The following is a 19,988-nucleotide window of genomic DNA, read 5'->3' on the forward strand; positions in this document are numbered from 1 at the left end:
GGGATCTGGTTAATGCGGTGAAGGCTGATCTGAAGAAATTAGAAAACCTCCCGCTAACCTTGGCGGCTAGGGTCCAGTCGGTAAAGGTGAATGTCCTTCCAAAGTTTTTATTTTTGTTTCAGTGCCTACCAGTTTTCTTTCCCAAATGTTTTTTTGTGAAATTATATCTTCTTTTATTTGGCAGTGCAAAACCCCATGGACATGCAAAACTGCATAATAGAGCGAGACAGCTCATCTCCCAGAGTTGAGGAGGTTGGATTACGAGGAGAGGATGAATAGACTGGGACTGTACTCGTTGAAATTTAGAAGGATGCGGGGGGATCTGATAGAAACATATAAAATTACGAAGGGAATAGATAGGATAGATGCGGGCAGGTTGTTTCCACTGGCGGGTGAAAACAGAACTCGGGGGCATAGCCTCAAAATAAGGGGAAGTAGATTTAGGACTGAGCTCAGGAGGAACTTCTTCACCCAAAGTGTTGTGAATCTATGGAATTCCCTGCACAGTGAAGCAGTTGAGGCTCCTTCATTGAATGTTTTCAAGATAAAGATAGATAGTTTTATGACGAACAAAGGATTAAAGAGTTATGGTGTTCGGGCGGCAAAGTGGATCTGAGTGCACAAAAGATCAGCCATGATCTCATTGAATGGCGGAACAGGCTCGAAGGGTCAGATGGCCTACTCCTGCTCCTAGCTCTTATGTTCTTATGTCTCACTGCAGTTTCCCGAGGCACCCGAGGCATTGGGATCTTTCCCCTTCAATTTGGAGACCTTGGGCGAGTGCCGTTCAGTACTGGCCCCCATAATTGGGGAGCAGATGGACTAGCGCTCATGGGGAAGGGAGGCCCCCAGTGCATGCCCTTTGGGCAGGGTGGCACTCTGGTACTGCTGGTGCCCCTGGGCAACCTGGCACTGCCAGTGTGCTAAAGTGGCACTGTACTACCAGGGTACCAGGTTGGCACTGCCAAGTTGCCAAGCTGGCATTTTTTGTGTGGTAGCGATCGGACCAGGGGTGCTCTGTGTGAGTTTTGGGGTGCCAGGGACCCCCATAGTGAGTTGGGGTTTGGAAGGGGCCAGAGGTCACACCTGGTGCTTCAGAAATCAGGGCGCCATTTAGAAATGGCATCCTGATCTCGCGCTACACTGCAGTGTTCCGGCAAGCGGAGCCCCTCAATGCAGAAACTAGAGATATGTGTGGCCTCAGCCACGTGTTCCTTGCCAAGGCCCCATATCTAAACCGAGTGCCGTTCAATAGAGTTATGTTTCTTCCCGCTGAGTGCGCCGGGAAACAAGCGGCTAAACGTGCTCGCTATGGGACTTTGATCCCATTTAGATAAATTGTGCCCTATATTCTTAGCAGACTAGTTATACAAATGATGATAACAAACTACCGATTTCACTAAAAATCTGAAGCTATCGAGGTGACAAAATTAATGTGCAGTTCCTGTTCTACTTTAATCCAGACTCAATTGCATCTCGGACACAGATTCCAAATGGCCCTGTTAGCCATCAGCAATTATCTTCTTGTCAAACATCAGGGAAAAGAATTTCATGATAGTCTGCAAGGCTCGATGATAAACTGGACATTAGTATCATCTGATAGAAATAAAATTGGCAAACCAGCCAACATCCCTGACAGAGAAATACATACTGCCTGGTCCCATCATTTCAAACAGACAATGTTCTTGCTTTAAAATAAATCCAATACTGCACATCATACAAGGGAAGCACTGGGACAAAATATGGAGTATTAATCGAATTTGCAGTAGGCTGTTTAATCTCCTGCCAATGGTCTCTTTAGTTCTGTCCCAGTCTGTCTTCTTTCCTGACAGACAGAAAAGGAAGGAACAATACATTTGCCAAATCTAAATCAAAGTCAGTGTGAAAACAATGTATCGCTTCCTTTTAAATTACAGTACTTTAAATGAAATGGAATTGATCTTTGTTTCCAAAGATGATATATTTTCAAACAAAATGCCAATAAGTTGTCCCTGAATTTTACTAACATATGTGTTTATTCGTAACTCAATCACTTGTAAAACTTTTAGAGAATACGATGTTTCATTCAGGAATAACAATGGTGAAATTGGGTTTTTGCTTAATGCACATGTTTATTATAGGTGAAGAAACAAAAGTTGAGCTTCTGGCTAAGTTTAACATGCCAATGGCTGACTGGTAGTCAGGATTTTCTGATTTGTTATTTATGTTTAGTCGGAATTTTAATAAACCTTATGTAGCTGGTATATTTTGATATCAAACTATGCTAATTTTCTCTGGAACATTTTGTCTCCTTCAAAATATAATTGAAAGACATACATTCATTGATTTCTGACATTTTCTATATGAACTAAGAATTAATTGCTATGAGAAAATGAGACCTGTAGTCACATTATAGGTAGCTTAAAGCTTAGAAAAATAATTTAGTACAAAGGTCACTTGCAAAAACACAGTCATATATAACATTGGGAGAATGCCCTTAAAATAACTTACAAGCTGTGAAGCTAATCTCAGCATGTACACAAACTCTGAAGGTAATGTTAAAAATCACTATATGGAATGTGAAATTTCAATGTAACAACATTTTAGAAAACGTTACTGCTCAATCAGAGGTCAAAACAATTGGAAAAATAGAGAAATTTCAAACTGATGCTCAAGGAATTGCTTTTATTTGGGTGTGACAAATCCTCTTTTACTCTGCATCTAAGCTTGCCATGCCCTCCAAGATTGTTCAGGAGTTAACAGGAATTAAAGATTAATTGCCAGGATAATGCTGTAAACAATTGGAGAGAAATTCCTTGCGTTTTAAAAATGTTCTTTGAACTTCCTTTTATTCGTTAGAGATGGCTAGGGAAAAGGTCATATGATTAACAGTCAAGAATCATCCAATTGCGGTTAGCACTGGGAGTGCGGTGCTGAGGACCCGGGTTTGAATCCTGGCTCTGGGTCACTGTCCGTGTGGAGTTTGCACATTCTCCCTGTGTCTGCGTAGGTTTCACCCTGTGCAGGTTAGGTGAATTGGCCACACTAAATTGCCCCTTAATTGGAGAAAAAATAATTGGGTACTAAATTTATTTTTAAAAGTCATCCAATTGGGTAACAAAGAGTTTGTTCACTTTCCAATCAGCATGAAAACGTGGACCATCATGATGATGGACATGCCAGACAACCAATGGCAAGAAAATGGGGCTGAAGTGGTTGGAGGTCATGTGCTGAAATTTGCAGGAATATGTCCAACCTGAGTTAGCAACTGCATCTAATACCCAAGGGCCTTTGGACACCCAAATTAGATTTGAGACATACACTCGGAACGGGATTCTCCAGCCGTGCCGCCTGGCAACCACAGCATTCCGCCCGAGGTCAATGGTCTTTTCCATTTTCCGCATCTTGCCAGTGATCGTGCTGCGGGCGGGGCAGAAGAATCCACCCCTTGTTCTCACTTCACAAAGGCTGCCTCACTAGCATTTTCTGTATTTATTTCAGATTTCCAGATCCATAGTATTTTGTGTTCAAATAAATCTTAAGCTACTTAAACAATTATATATCTCATACTGCGAAGTGCAAATATTCACCTAAAGTTACAAATGATATAAAATAAGAACGTTAAATGGGAATACCACAGGAATTGTCTGGCAATGTTAAGTTCAATTAGTGTTCAAAAGTGCTGAAGGCTTGTATGCACCTAAGGTGGCTGTTCACCACTTGATCTGGCTGAATCACTAGCAAATTATCTGCCATCACCTGTGTGGTCAAATGCTCCAACTACTCCAAAGTTATCACCAACTTATCGAAAATCCCAGCTTGCTATTACTGACAACAAATTACCCATTCTTCTCTCCTTTATCATTATTTATAATGTCAAGTATGAAAAGCATTAATTCTTTTGCTTCAAAGGAGAACGGTTATTCATTCAACAACCGTTGCCTCCGCCTTCTCTCTCAACTCCTCCCCTACTATCCACTAACTCCATATCACTCCCTAACTTCAAGTTCAAACCATCTACATGATCCACCTCCTATGCAGTTAAACCTTACTTCCGACAATGCATTTCCTTACCAGGCATCGGCCTAGGTCCCTCAGTGGTTCTATTTCCTCACTCTCTGTTCCTCCATTTTTCATAACATAATTCTCGTGCTCAAAAAAACAAACTCACCCCTCGACCAGTGGCTTAATTCCAATTTCCTGATCCTGTCTAAGAACCTTGACTCTGCTATTGCCACCCAACATTCAGTTTGCAACTGTTTAGTATGGTTCCCACGTTGTCACAGCATCAAGACTGTCCTTGCTGAAATATCCTTTGTGATTACAACGAATGTATGATATACCCCACTTTTCCCCCTTGATCTATGGTAACATTTGACAGCGAGTCAGTTGCATGGTGCTATCCTTCACCTGAATTTACTTTCCAGCTAACATCACATAATCTGCTTACCTCGTTTGAAGGCTTCTTCTCCCAATAACAGTCATCCATTTTGTGGCCTAAAGTTTAATCCATTTCTGGCATCTGTGATGATGGGATCTGTACCTATTTGTTTGCAGTCAGTTCTATCCTTCCATCAGCGCTCTATAGAAATTGTGGCTGGCGAAGAATTTTCTACAGCCCATCAGCAAAAGCCAGTGACATTCTATTTGGGCTGCATCCTAATCCGATACCATATTCTCCTGGATTGCACACTCAGGTTGTACAAAAGTATGTAAACTCAGATCCTGTTTGACCCTCAAAGAGGATAGAACTCTGTCACAGCTTGCCCTATCGATTTCTACCACTGCAATATCACCTGCCTTTCCCCAGCCACACAGCCATCGCTGCTGTAACATTCATTCCAATAATTTTGCCACCTGCCGACCCAACTAATCCAAGATTCCCCTTGCAAACTGTTGGATTCCTACTTGCATAAACTACAACTTTTTCAAAACTCCAACACCTGAATATTGACCTGCCAAAAGCCTTCATCCCATATTATCTAATGTTTTCCATTTCTTAAAAAAACAGAGTTCAATATCGTTGTCCTTTTCTAGAAGTTCTTCATGGCCTCATTCCTCCCTATCTTTGCAACCTCCAATACATGTCCTCTCCTGTCCTAACACTATTTTTCTTTACATTCACCCCCCATCCGCTATTAACTTCTTAAATGTCCCTTCCCCTCTTTGGTCTTGCTCCCAATTCTCCTCCCACCACTACCTGATATCTAATTTCATCTCTGTAAGCAACTTAATGGCATTTTATTATGGGTGAGGCTCTCTGGCCTCCCCATGGCATGTTTCTCAGTGGCGGCAGGGTCTTCCGGTCCCAGTGCTGTCAATGGGATTTCCCACTGAATCCACCCCACGCCGCCGGGAAACCCACGGCCAGGGAGTGCCATCAGCAGGATTGGAAGATCCTGTCGGCGGGAACAGCTGGTAGATCTCACCCAGATCTCGCTCTTTGTAAAGTGTGGAATGAAAACTTCAAGCTTTTGTTATACTTCAATATCAACAGCCCCTTATAAATACTATGGAAATCCTGTGCTACCATGGGATGGTTCAAACAAATGCTGAAACGGTCAAAGTACACATCCGGACATCGTAATTTAATGACTGCAGCATGTGAAACATTTTTCCCTACAGTATCTAAAACGTCCCAGCTTTTAAATAATCAGGTCCAGTTTGGAAAAAGTAGCCCTTTTTGCGAAAGGTTTCATGCAATCTTAACCATTGATTTTGGGTCACAAGTCATTTGCATTGGTTCCAATAGAGCTGATCAGTTCACCTCTCGAAAAATAAATTTGTAAGCAATTGCAGTCCTGTATTTTTTTGTTTTCTAAGATTTCCTTTGCAGCATCTTCTTGCCTGTTGGATATTAAAGGTGATTTTACTTTTCACAATGAAAAATATGCCAGTGTCTAAATTCATGTTATGCTCCCTCAATATTCCACCTTTCTTCCCATTTATATCACTTAGAAGTGATAATTTCTAAAGTACAAGGTTCAGGATTCCATTTGATCCCCGTCTTTGATAGCATGGTTCAAATCAAAATGTATATGTGACAAGTGGGACAAAAGATCTCAATTTTTAAGCTCACTGTTTTCAAAGAAACATTTGGGAAAGCACTAATTTCTGCTTGTGGGAATTATTCATTCTCATCTGCTTGAGTTTCCAAACTCACATATGGCACATCATAGAGACACCTCCTTCTACTTCTGAACATTTCCTGCCTTCACAAATGTAGACTTTGCTGCAATAATTCCATAAGGCTAAAGACATTTCAGAACCTTTACAAAATGTGCTTTATAATATTTGCATATTATATGCCAAGTGCAATGCAATTTGGTCCACTTTCCAAAAATCTTCCTCAAATTTTTACAATCACAATAGTGAGTTGGGTTTGTTTCATCGAACATATTTTCACCATTTTTATAATTGGAAACAAGCAAGCTTAATAGAGTAGAATATTATGGTCAACTATATCTTACTACATCTTCTTGTGTGGTGCTTCTTTAGGAAAAAAAGTCAATTTTTGTGCATTAAGATCAGGAATTTAAGGATGAAGAGCTCAGTGGATTAATATACTTTGACCATCCTGGAACTTGATGTGATTCAAGTTTGTTATTTTTGGAAGACCATTGCACGAATGACTTGTGCCAGATTTAAGGCAATCCCCAGTGGTTGCGAACATCATTCTTTATGTTCTGAAAAGATTACAGCACTCAGTGTGAAACAGAGGGCCTGGTATAGAGAAATGTACTTTTGATATTGGGGTTATGACATATTATTGGTGTCATGATATGCATACATGCACATAATGAGATACAGAGAGGCAGCGAATAAACACAGAGAACAGGACATAACCAATCAGGAGGCAGAACACTTGGGGGTGGTTTCCCACTATAAAAGGCACAAGGCACTCACACTCTGCCTCTTTCCACTAGGGACATCTACAGAGTGAGTCAGGTGTATCAATCACATAACACCTACAGCATGTGGCCAAGAGCTAGTCTGGTTCAGTCAGACAGAGTAACCACACTTAGGTTAGCAGAGAGTCGAACTCACAGAGAATTGAACTAACTGTGTGACAGGTTCAATAAATCAACTTGAACTATCTTCAAGGTCTGGAGTATATTTCAGTTATAGCTGCATCCAGTTGCAGCATGTTAAGTGTGCTTAATACGACATGGTACCAGAAGGCTGCTATCCCAAGGTGGTCTACCTCCATCTATTCCATGACGACCAGCAAATGTATCCCGGCACCATGGAGAAGATCCAGGCTACTCAACAGCTTCAGTCCTCCGGCCATCTCAGTGCCAACAGGCGGACTTTCAAGCAAAGGTTTTTGTTGTACATCAAAACTTCAGACCTCGAGGGTGCATCTGATACAAAGAAGATCACGCTTCTCCTCTCAACTGCTGGGGATCAAGCCATCCAACTCTTCAACTCGTTTAACTTCACCGAAGGCCAGGACAAGACAAAGTTTCAGACCATCCTAGACAAGTTTAATAGTCATTGTGAAGTGGACACCAATGAAATCTTCGAGCGCTATATATTCCAACAACGCCTACAAGGTAAAGATGAATCTTTCAACTCCTTCTTAACTAATCAGTCTATTAGCGCTGTCCTGCAACTTTGGTGATATTGCTGACTCCATGATCAGAGACCAAATTGTTTTTGAAGTTCAGTCTGATCCTCTGAGAGAGCAGCTTTTAAAAATCAAGTACAGTATGAAGTCTTACAACACCAGGTTAAAATCCAACAGGTTTGTTTCAAACACTAGCTTTCGGAGCACTGCTCCTTCCTCAGGTGAAATCAAGCATATGACCCTGTCAGTCGTGATTGAAACATGTACAGTGCATGAGCACGCCAAAAATCGATATTCCTAATACAAATCGGCTGAAAATGAGAAACTTGCCTCCCACGAGGCAGAGAGTGCACAGGCCATCGGCTGGATGCAGCGCCTCAACATTGATGAAAGCAGCCATTTTGTGCGCTCTTCCAGGAGCCCCACGCATACGCAATGTGAATGGGATAACGAAACAGCTGATCACCACACTGCGCAGGTGCGAACAACTGCTGACCGCATTGCGCATGTGCGATGATGCATGGAGCGTAACGACGTCATGACGTGCCCGAACTGCAGCATCGCCCACTTAAAGAAACACTGCCCTGGAAGAGGCAGGTGATGTTTAAATTGCGGAAAGCCTGGACACTATGCAGCCTCGTTCAGGTCTGCACCACCAGTCTGGCTTCAATCCCGCTTATCAAGGCACCGTCGTCCCCACCACCACCTCTCCGGTGGTCGACCAGGATCAGACGCAAGCCCCAGAGACTGGACTTATGAACATTTGTTTTTTTTGCTATGTTCTGTTTTCACACATTAGACACATGGTTTCACATGTACATATGTTCCCATCTGCCATTCTATGTAAATAAGTTAGTTTTTCGGCCGAAACATGTAAATACTTTCACATATGCGACAGAAAAACATTTCAAAAGGGGAGATGTCATGATATGCAGACATGCACATAATGAGATACAGACAGGCAGCGAATGAACACAGAGAACAGGACATAACCAATCAGCAGGCACTTGGGGTGGTTTCCCACTATAAAAGGCACGAGGCACTCACACTCCACCTCTTTCCACTAGGGACATCTACAGAGTAAGTCAAGTGTATATATCACGTAACACCTACAGCACGTGGCTAAGAGCTAGTCTGGTTCAGTCAGAGTAATCACACTTGGGTTAGCAGAGAGTCGACTCACAGAGAACTGAGCTAACTGTGTGACAGGTTCAATAAATCAAATTGAACTAATTTCAAGGTCTGGAGTATATTTCAGTTAGAGCTGGATCTAGTTGCAGCTCTGTTATCTCAGTGTGTTTAACACGACAATTGGATCAGAGTATACGGAGCATTATTATGCAACTGACTGTCGAATACCTGGCTTGGGAGTGCATTACTCCAACACTCGGTGACAGAACTGCAAGTGTTCAGATCCCCTGCACTTTGATGACCACAAAGATTATCTTATATATGAATTTCAAACCAAAGCTCATACTCATATTTAGTTCCACATGTATTACACAAATTGCCGCTCTTCCAAGTGTGAAACTAGACAGCAAATGTTAGCACATCACTTCATGAGAGTGCACAGCAAGCATCCACAAGCATCCAGTGTTCAAGCAACTTTTGGAACCTAATCAGGAAATACTAATACCAGTTGCATAGCATCTACCCTACTCAGGATCAATGAAACCTAAAATTACCATTTGTATGGTGAAGAAGCACACCACATGCTTATCTACCTCTTAAATATCAGTAATAACCCTACTAATGTACTTTATTATACTTTTAGTCTCTTGATCTTTCCACCACATGAATATAATTTTGATTTCAGTAAACCATAAATTTCTGTTTCTCAAATAAGTCCTAATCATGATTTCTACCATGCGCATTACTAAAAATATTGATAAGACGGAAGCCTTAAAACAAAATAAAAATTAGAATCCCAATAATAGCATAAATAGCACACTGGGCTAAATTTCTGGCTTTGAAAGCAGACCAAGGCAGGCCAGCAGCACGGTTCGATACCCGTAACAGCCTCCCCAAACAGGCGCCGGAACGTGGCGACTAGGGGTTTTCACAGCAACTTCATTGAAGTCTACTCATGACAATAAGCGATTTTCATTTCATTTTTTTTTCAAATAAAATAAAACCAAAATGTCCTAATTTGCCACATTCTATAAATCTAATTTCACATGACTTTTAACACGAAGCAAATACAATAATGCCTCTATTCATATAAATAAAATGTTGTAAAATAAAGAAACATTTCAGGATTATATTTTTTAAGAGCAAGTACCAATATTTCTATTTATTTTTGATGCAAAATAACAGTGTGTTTAATATATGGTTAACCCAGCATATATTTTAATGATCAATATTACTTAAAAATTAAAATGGTAGAGTTCTATCTTCACGTTGGTAATTTGCGACACTGATTCAACACCAATTCAGCAACACACTGCTTTTCTTGCCTCTGGTGCAGAAGTGGATCAATATTTGTAAGGATTGCTCTTGTTCCAACAATGTAAGATTTACAATACTTGCTAGGATGCACACTTTGTCTTCACGTAACTCATCAGAGAAACCCAATTACTAACCACAGACAAACAGCATTAACATGAACTCCCATGCTTCTTTATTTCCCTTCATCCAGTCTCATTTCAGGGTCTTCAGGCAGTGCCACTATAACAGATACTACACTTAAAACTGTGCTTCAAGGAATAAATTTTCAGTCTTTCATTACTCGTACCTTGATTTACTTCATATCATCTTGGAGCTATAGACAAAGATAACACACTGTAAATTACAACCTTCCCATCTCACAGTTTCAAATGTAGGGGGAAGACAAGGGGATATTGGAGAGACTCTGCAACACTAAACACAAACAATGCAAGAGCCATTATAATCTGTCACTGCACAGAAACCTCTCAAGTAAGCCGTGCCAATCCCCCTTGCATTTCCTACAATTTCTTCCATCCCACATCCTATTCCACTGGCTGATAACTAAGAACATTAGTTTTATGCGACTTGTCAAGCTCAAATGAAAAGAGAGCTAACTTTAATGACACTGCAATTAATCGCCCCAATAGACAGACAGCTAAAAGACAAGATATTGACTTCATTAAGGATAATGTATTATGTCATTAAGTTGGTAGGGTCACCTTGTGTATCATACAAGCCTGCTAATATATTGGCATTTTCTTCAAATAAGATAAATTCAGATATGAGTGATAAAGCTGATTAGAAAATGCTTCATCTGAAGAGGCTGTGCTCCCTTAATGCCTGACTGCAGCCCCAGGTGTAAGTGGAGTTGTGAGGAGCCATTACAGATCACAGTTTATCTGAAATAGAAGAGATTGATCTACCTAGCTATTTCAGTCCTTGTTGTTTCTTGCAATCTGTAAGGTCAGCGAAAGCATCTTAATTGGAGATTTTATGCTTCATCTTCTTTGCCAAAGTAGAAGAATATGCAATTTAATCATTTTTCCCTTTTTAAATCAGTTTCTTCCCGGATTAGATGCAGACGCATAATATTCTGATGAAAAACAGTGTAATTACTGCTTTTAAAGATTATCCCTGTCCAAATATGAAGGTGGGGAGGAGGTGGTGGTGGTGAGTGAAAATTATTTTCTTTTAATGGTCAGTTTGTCCTTCGCATTCAGTAACATTTCTGATCAAGATTTTATTTATACCTTGGGTTAGGAAAAAAAACGAAAATACCATAACCTTCAACCCTTTTCTCCAAATCATCTATTTTAACCTGTCCCCTTCTTTTCCAATAGTTCCATTAGAGTGTCTAAAACAGCAGTTCAGGGACCTCGTTTTGTGACCTTGGCATTTCTTTTCAGGCTCCAAGTATTGGCATTTTTTTCTGGCCGCATCTCTTCTCATTTGTCATGATTATTGTTGAATTTTTCAACTGTCATTCTCGAACATAAATCAATGGTTGTCTGCTTCCTTTTGTCATATCTCTGCTGAAAACAGCCCTTCCTTTTTAAATGAGGCCTCCTCTCCTTCCATCCATTAAAAAGCCCTGTCTTTTCAAGCAGTCAATCCTTTGTTAGGCCAGTCCATTTATCATTCTTCCAATCAGTACCTGACATACTTATTCAGCCAGGTCTTCAACAGCACAATCATTGTTCATCTTTTATTTTATTTATGCATACTGTTTTTGCCATCCATCTTTGGCCAGCAATAAATTTTATGTGTCCTTGTATATGGAGGACTTTCAGTTGATTAAAAGAGACTGCAAGTTCAGAAGCTAATGGTTCAGGAGAAACTGAACTATGGTCAACGTTCTGTACTGTGAAGATGTGATATGCAAATACACCAGCATAACTCGTACTTCATCTCCAATGCAGCTAAAACACCTTAATTAAGCTACATATTTTATTTCAGCCTATCCAACTAATGAAATAAGGTGTACTTTGTTAATTTTCAATATTGTGCATTGTCTGATATCAAAGATATTCAAAAATCATAAATATGTTTTAAAATGTCAGCACACAGGATTGGGCATGCGATTAAATTGCTAACACTGCACCAGTTTTCCAAAAGGAGGATTTTATGTTTGAATCCCATTTACGGAGTTCAAAACTCACTTCCCCTTATAAAGTTTTGCTTGTTCTTAATCAAGCTGAGGATTGTGTATATCTAACATTTGTGGATAATTTTTAAAGCCTGACCATTCAATCTTTCTGGCTGAAGGAGGAACAGGGCAGTAGAAGGTAGCACTGGGCTAAAGGAGAACTTGAGAATAAAGTTAAAATAGAACTAAAGAGATCAAAGAGATATTGAGGTTACCAATTTTAACATTTGAAAGATTTATCAATCTAATGACTGAGGCATAGATTGCAATTTAAATTATGTATGTGTAAGGTTTTTCATGATGAGTACAAATTTCTAAATTATATTTTGGGTAGTTAGTCTGGTATGGTTAAGTGAATTTTGTTTTTTTCTGTGACAATTTCTTTTAAATCTTTGAGACAGGTCCTTTCACTTTTGTGTCATTAAGACAATCCATCACTCAAAATAACAGGAAGGCACATATACATGCAGAGCAACAAGGGAAGACATGATCCTTCAAACTTACATCAAGAATCATGCTTTAAAATATGTTGGTCCACCCTACTGCATACATTGCAAAGTCATAATATCTTCATTAGCAGCAAGTCTGAAAAGCGGAAATTAAATAAAGTGTGCCAAAATACTTGGAAAATGGATGGCAGCACAACTTTTGCTAAAGAACCAGAATACTGTGCCACAGTATTACAGACCACATCAGCCATTGGAGAACGTTCACAAAACTATTGATCCATGGAGGCTAAACCGCCAGCAAGCCATCCAAATTAGCCATCACTTTGAGTTTTATTCTAATAGCGCGGGATGTATTGCCAACATCCAACACTACACCAGTGAAGAACACTCATGAACTGGTACTTACAAAACGACCTATTTGACATATGCTGTGGAACAAATAATTATTTAAGATCAGACTGCTAAGCTAAATGGCAGATTCCACAAAATGGACAGATCAAAACAACAATGTTTGTTTAGACTATTTACAGTACTTTAAAGCTAGAACTGGAAGTTACCCTGACAATATTATGAACTGTTCTTGGCAGATACTGAGTGAAGGCATTGATCAGCAGTAATATGATCCATCATACATTGCACCAATTTGAATATGTAGCTCCTGGCTGGTTTCTCATTAGACTCCAATAATCATCGTATGCATATGTAATATAACTTTATTAATGTAAAAGTATGAAGTGTTATCTTGTGTGATTTAATAATAACATTGATTTAGGATATGGATAATAAATACATTTAAAAATGCTTCTGTATGCATCATCATTGGTGTGACGTTTAAGTAAATTCAAAATACAACTTACATACTTTGCAGTGGAAGGAGACAGACACAGAAAAAGCTGTGTGTTTTTTTTGTGACATGCATGAATGAGTTTCAATTTATTTAATATCAATGTGCCATATTTGCAAACAAACCAAGACATATAACCCAAATACTTTTCTCAGGATGATAGTACCACTTTAGAATTCTGCACATTAAATTTCAATCACTACAAATTTTGAATTAATCAGACTTCCCTGCCAAATCTACAGCTACTGGTGAGGAAATCTGGATCACCATTGGATCAACAGTGTGACACCACATTTAGATCTGGTTACCAATGAATAACTTATCAGTAATTGTGTCGGACCAGCCGGGGTTGGAAACGGGCGCGGAGGCAGATATTGTAGCCTTCGCCTCGTTGATTGCCCGAACCGGATCCTGTTAAGGTGGGGATCAAACTCTCCACCCTGTGCCCTGGCGTGGCAGGGGGACCTGCTGGAATTCTTAATGCTTGAGAAGGTCAAATTTGAACTAAGGGGAAGGACGGAGGGGTTTTACAATTCGTGGGGCGTTATTCATTATGCATTTTGAGTATTGGATTACATCGAGCATTGGGGAGGGGGGGGGGTGCTGGGAGGGTTGGGGGGGGGAGGAACTGTATGTGTTAGTGGTGATTCCTGATTCCTTTTTGTCATTTGTTTATGTCAACATGCGGGCTAATGTTTGGGGGGTTTGGTGGAAGAATAGGATTGTTGTTATGGATATGGGGATTGGCATTGCATTTGTACCGATTATTGTTTATTGTTGGGTGTAAATTTGGGAGAAATTGGGAAAAAGGAGAATTAAAATATTTTTTTAAGGAACATTTATTTTTTTAATTTTATTTAGATTGCAGCCTTGAATATCCCCAAAACCTAAAGCTATTCAAAACAGCCTATTTAAATATTTTTTCACCTATTGCTGTCTTACAATGAGAGTTCCTAAAGTGATTGACGCAGAGTACTCTATTCACCACAATTGGAATGCAACAGTATAGGTTGCAGAACAAGCAAAGTTAAGATTGCATGCATTGAAGAAAGTAATTATATATTTATTTATTTTTAAAAAAATACCTAAAACATTATGTGGAGAATAATTCAGCATGTCAGAGTATTGATTATCAGAAATTGAATTGAGAGGCTTCCGGTGGCGGCGATGTTCGAGTGAGCCGCACATTCGGCGGGCTCTCACTCCGGCGGGGCTTAGCAGCTGATTCCCCGCGATAGCGGGACCACGGGGGCGGCAAAAAGGCTGCCGTGAAAGAAGAGGAGAGCGGGCTGCAGCGGATGGAATCGTGGGAGGCCAGCAGGTAGAGGAAGAAAGAGAAAGAGAGAGACGGAGGCAAGGAGGAAACTGACCTGAAGGGTAAGATGGCGGACCCACGGACCTTCCTTCCTCCAGGACAAGGAAAAAAAGTTTGGAGTTGCTGAGGAGGGACAGCTTGGACCCACTTCAGATGCCCAGGAGGTAAAATTTAAGGAGCTGGGCGAAGGAAGGCGGCAGCGAAGGTGCTGAGGAGCGGGCTGCGGCACATGGAACAGCGGGATTCCAGAAGGCAGAAGAAGAAGGAGAAAAAGGGACAGAGACAAGGACCTGAAGAAAATTAACTGGGACCTAAGATGGCGGACACACGGACCCCGGACTCAGCAATCCAGCTGGCGCTGGATAACATGCTCCAGGTAATGAAGTCCAGTTTTGAAGCGCTGAAGCGGGACAGCTTGGACCCAATCCAGAAAGTGGTGGATCAGCTAGACCAGAGGCTGGACGCCCAGGATGTTAAAGTTAAGGAGCTGGGAGAGGCGGTGGAGGAGCAGGCGAATGCGCAAACGGTTGCAGCGCTAGAAGTTGACGGCCTGAAAGAGCGGCAGAGAAGACTGCTGGACAGAGTGGAGGAGCTGGAGAATAGAGTCCGCAGGAACAATCTGAGGATGGTCGGCCTCCCGGAGGGGGCTGAGGGAGCTGATGCTGCAGCGTTTGTAGCAGACCTGCTGAAGCAGCTGATGGGGGCCGAAGCCTTTCCGCGACCGCTGGAGCTGGAGGGGGCACACAGAGTGCAGGCGAGGCAGGGGCGGCCGGGCGGACCCCCCCGCCCGATGGTGATTAGGTTCCACAGGTTCGTGGACAAGGAGCGGGTGCTGCAGTGGGCAAAGAGCGCCAGGAGCAGCACGTGGAACAACAGTGTTCTCCGCATTTATCAGGACCTAAGCCAGGTGGTGGCTCGGCGGCGAGCAGCCTTTAAGAATGTCAAGGAGGTGCTGTTCAAGAAGCACGTAAAGTTTGGTCTGCTGTTCCCAGCTCGGCTATGGGTCACGCACCAGGGTCAACACCACTACTTCTCCGAGCCCGAAGAAGCGATGGATTTTGTGAGGGACCTGGGGCTGGTCCCGAAAGGAGGCCCCAAGGACGCGAGTTAGGGCCCGAGGATTTCTGTGGGAAGGAACGCCGAATGTGTCTGGACTGCTGCTCAACGGTTTGCTGGGCCAAAGGGGCCAAGCGGAACATTTGAGACTCTTTCCTTTGTTCATGGACATTTATGTGCTTTTTCTCTTTTTTCTGTGTTTTTCTTTTCCTGTTTGGGCTGGTTTGTGCTTTTTGTGCAGCTCGCGGAAGACACTGGAGCCGGCTTGCCCCAATGGGTGGGGAGGAGGACAGGGAACAATGGGAATGAGACAGGAAGGCGCCGGAGTGTTGAGTCACCGGGCTAGCAGATTGGCTAGTCAAGGGAGTCAGATGGGGGGGGGGGAAGTTACAGCCAGCAGATGGCAGGGGTGGGGGTATCGGGGTTAGGGGAGGGGGGGGGTTGTTCTGCTGACGGGAGAGGGACTTGAAATAGGCACTGGAAAGGAGGTAGAGGGTGGAGGCAGCCAAAGGGCGGGCCAGGAATGGCGCAATGCACGGGCCAGGGGCCGGCCCGAGAAAGGCTATGGCTGACCGGCGGGGTGGGGGGGGGGGGGGGGGGGGGGGGGTGGGATGTGCCCCCAACCAGGCTGATCACCTGGAACGTCAAGGGACTGAATGGGCCGGTTAAGAGGGCGCGGGTGTTCGCGCACTTGCGGGCCCTGAGGGCGGACGTAATTATGTTGCAGGAGACACATCTGAAAGTGTCAGACCAGACCAGGCTAAGGAAGGGCTGGATTAGCCAGGTCTTCCACTCGGACTTGGACTCGAAGTCCAGAGGGGTGGCAATCATGATCAACAAGCGCGTGCAATTTGAGGCAGAGGGCATATCCGCAGACAGGGGGGGCCAGATACCTGATGGTACGGGGCAGACTGGAGGGGAGAAGAGTGGTGCTGGTGAATATATATGCCCTGAACTGGGATGACGTGGACTTCATTAAAAGAGTGCTGGGGAAGATCCCGGACTTGGATTCTCGCAGGCTAATAATGGGAGAGGACTTTAACATGGTCCTTGACCCGACTTTGGATCGGTCGTGTCCCAGAACGGGTAGACTCTCAGCAATGGCAAGGGAGCTGAAAGGGTTTATGGAGCAAATGGGGGCAGTGGACCCCTGGAGAGATAGACAGCCAACAGGAAGGGGCTACTCATTTTACTCGCACGTCCATAAAGTATATTGCAGGATAGATTTCTTTGTACTAAGCAGGGACTGTATGGGGGAGGTAAAGAACACGGAATACTCAGCAATTACCATTTCAGACCATGCCCCGCATTGGGTGGACCTGCAGTTCGGGGGAGCGAGCTATCAACACCCGCAATGGAGGCTAGATGTGGGACTGCTGTCGGAGGAGGGGATCTGCGAGAGGCTTCGGAAATGTATAAAAAATTACCTCCAGGTGAATGACACGGGGGAGGTCTCAGCGGCGACCTTTGGGAGGCGCTAAAGGCAGTAGTGCGGGGGGAGCTGATTTCAATTGGGGCCCACAGAGCCAAGGCAGACCGGGCAGAGATGGATAGATTGGTCAGGGAAATGGGTCGGATAGATGAAGAGCACGCGGAGTCCCCGGGAGAGGTTTTACTCAGGAAGAGGCAGAGACTACAGGCGGAACTGGGGGCACTATCCACGACAGCTTAGGAAGGCGAGGGGAGTGGTGTACGAGCATGGGGAAAAGGCTAGCAGACTGTTAGCGCAGCAACTCAGGAGGAGGGAGGCGGCCAGGGAAATAGGTAGAGTGAGGGACGAGGGGGGGCGCAAAGTGGAGGACCCGGCAGAATTGAATAGGTTATTCCGGGACTTCTATCGTAAGCTGTATACTTCGGAGCCGCCGGAAGAACCGGAGAGGATGAAAAGGTTTCTGGACGGGTTAACATTCCCAACAGTTGGTGGGGGACGAGTGGAAGAGCTGGGGGCCCCGATTAGAGTAGAGGAGGTATTGGGGGGCCTTAAGGCTATGCAGTCGGAGAAGTCCCCGGGGCCGGATGGATACCCAGTAGAGTTTTATAGGAAGTTCTCTGAGCTGGTGGGCCCGGTCTTGGCGAGGGTTTTCAATGAGGCAAGGGACAGAGGGACCCTGCCGCCGACAATGTCACAAGCCACCATATCTCTGATATTGAAGCGGGGTAAAGACCCGGAGGCGTGCGGGTCCTACAGGCCAATCTCCCTGATTAATGTAGACGCCAAGCTCCTGGCAAAGGTACTGGCGGGTAGAATGGAGGACTGTGTACCGGAGGTGATTAGGGAGGATCAAACAGGGTTCGTGAAAGGTAGGCAGCTGGCGGCCAATCTGAGGAGATTGCTCAATGTGATAATGATGCCCCCGGCGGGTAGAGAGGTGGAGGTAGTGGTGGCAATGGACGCCGAGAAGGCCTTTGACCGGGTAGAGTGGGACTATCTATGGGAGGTGCTCGGACGGTTTGCGTTCGGGGAGGGATTGGTGGATTGGATCAAATTATTATATCAGGCCCCGAGGGCCAGCGTCAGGACCAACAGAGAAGTGTCGGAGTACTTTAGGTTGTACCGAGGGACCAGACAGGGCTGCCCGCTCTCCCCGCTACTGTTTGCGCTGGCCATAGAGCCGCTGGCGATTGCGCTGAGAGCCGCAGAGGGTTGGAAGGGGATGGTGAGGGGCGGGGTTGAACACAGGGTTTCTCTTTATGCAGACGACCTGCTCCTGTACGTGTCGGACCCAGTGGCCGGGATGGGAACTATACTGGGAATGCTGAGGGAGTTCGGCCAGTTCTCAGGATACAAATTAAATACGGTCAAGAGTGAAATGTTTGTGGTCCAGGCAAGGGGCCAGGAGAACATTTTGAGAGGGCTACCGTTTAGGCTGGTTGAGAAAAATTTCCGGTATTTGGGAATCCAGGTGGCATGAGACTGGGGCAGGCTGCATAAGTTAAATTTGGCCAGGGTGGTGGAGCAAATGAAGGGAGAGTTTCGGAGATGGGATGCACTCCCGCTGTCGCTGGCACGGAGGGTGCAGACGGTAAAGATGACAATCTTCCCTCGATTTTTGTTTATTTTTCAGTGCCTCCGATCTTTATCCCACAGTCCTTCTTCAAAAGAGTTAACGGGCTGATCATGAGCTTTGTCTGGGCGGGAAAATCCCCGCGGGTGAAGAAGGCGATGTTGGAGAGGAACCGCAGCGAGGGAGGGCTGGCTTTGCCGAGTCTGGTCAATTATTACTGGGCGGCCAACATCGCTATGATAAGGAAGTGGATGGTGGGTACGGGGTCTATTTGGGAGCGGGTGGAGGCGGCTTCGTGCAGGGGCTCCAGCTTGGAAGCCCTGGTCATGGCTCCTCTACCGCTGCCGCCGGCCAAGTACACCACCAGCCCTGTAGTGGTGGCGACCCTGCGGATATGGGGCCAGTGGAGGAGGCATGTGCGGGAGATGGGGGCATCTGTCTGGGCGCCAATCTGCGACAACCATCAGTTTGCCCCCGGCAGTATGGATGGGGGGTTCCGAGTATGGCGGCGAGCAGGGGCGGGAAGGGTGGGTGATATGTTCCTGGAAGGGAGCTTCGCGAGTTTGAGGAGCTTGGAGGAGAAATTTGGGTTGGTAAGGGGAAATGATTTTAGATACCTACAGTTGCGGGACTTTGTTCGTAGACAGGTCCCATCTTTCCCGCGCCTCCCGCCAATGGGGATCCTCGACAGAATAGTCTCTAGGAGGGAAGAAGGGGAGGACAGAGTCTCGGGTATATGTAAGGTGCTCATGAGGGAGGAAGGGAGGGCAACACGGTGGCTTAGTGGTTAGCACAACCGCCTCACGGCGCTGAGGTCCCAGGTTCGATCCCGGCTTTGGGTCACTGACCGTGTGGAGTTTGTACATTCTCCCCGTGTCTGCGTGGGTTTCGCCCCCACAACCCAGAAATGTGCAGAGTAGGTGGATTGGCCACGCTAAATTGCCCTTTAATAGAAAAAATAATTGGGTAATCTAAATTTTTTTTAAAAAATGAGGGAGGAAGGGTCCCAGACAGAGGAACTGAAACTTAAATGGGAGGAGGAGCTAGGTGGGGAAATGGAGGATGGGCTGTGGGCAGAGGCCCTGAGTAGGGTAAATTCGACCGCGACATGTGCTAGGCTCGGGCTGATCCAACTTAAGGTCGGGCCCATATGACGGTGGCTCGGATGAGCAAATTTTTCGGGATAGAGGACAAATG

The 19,988-nt window shown here is 44.4% G+C and overlaps 1 protein-coding gene across 4 annotated transcripts in view; it reads right to left on the reverse strand.

Moving 5' to 3' along the window:
* lrmda (leucine rich melanocyte differentiation associated) overlaps positions 1-19,988 on the reverse strand; it is a 1,080,961-nt gene that overhangs the window by 408,844 nt on the left and 652,129 nt on the right. Inside the window, exon 1 of one of the 4 annotated variants that reach the window (XM_038783195.1) lies at positions 10,132-10,230. The exons of the other annotated variants lie outside the window; for them this stretch is intronic. Within the exon in view, the coding sequence (XP_038639123.1) occupies positions 10,132-10,163 (32 nt within the window). The 5' untranslated portion in view covers positions 10,164-10,230. Of the gene's footprint in view, positions 1-10,131; positions 10,231-19,988 lie in introns of those variants that run through there. 4 annotated transcript variants of the gene reach the window in all.

This window comes from Scyliorhinus canicula, chromosome 22, assembly GCF_902713615.1.
Source record: "Scyliorhinus canicula chromosome 22, sScyCan1.1, whole genome shotgun sequence".
Classification (NCBI taxonomy): domain Eukaryota; kingdom Metazoa; phylum Chordata; class Chondrichthyes; order Carcharhiniformes; family Scyliorhinidae; genus Scyliorhinus; species Scyliorhinus canicula.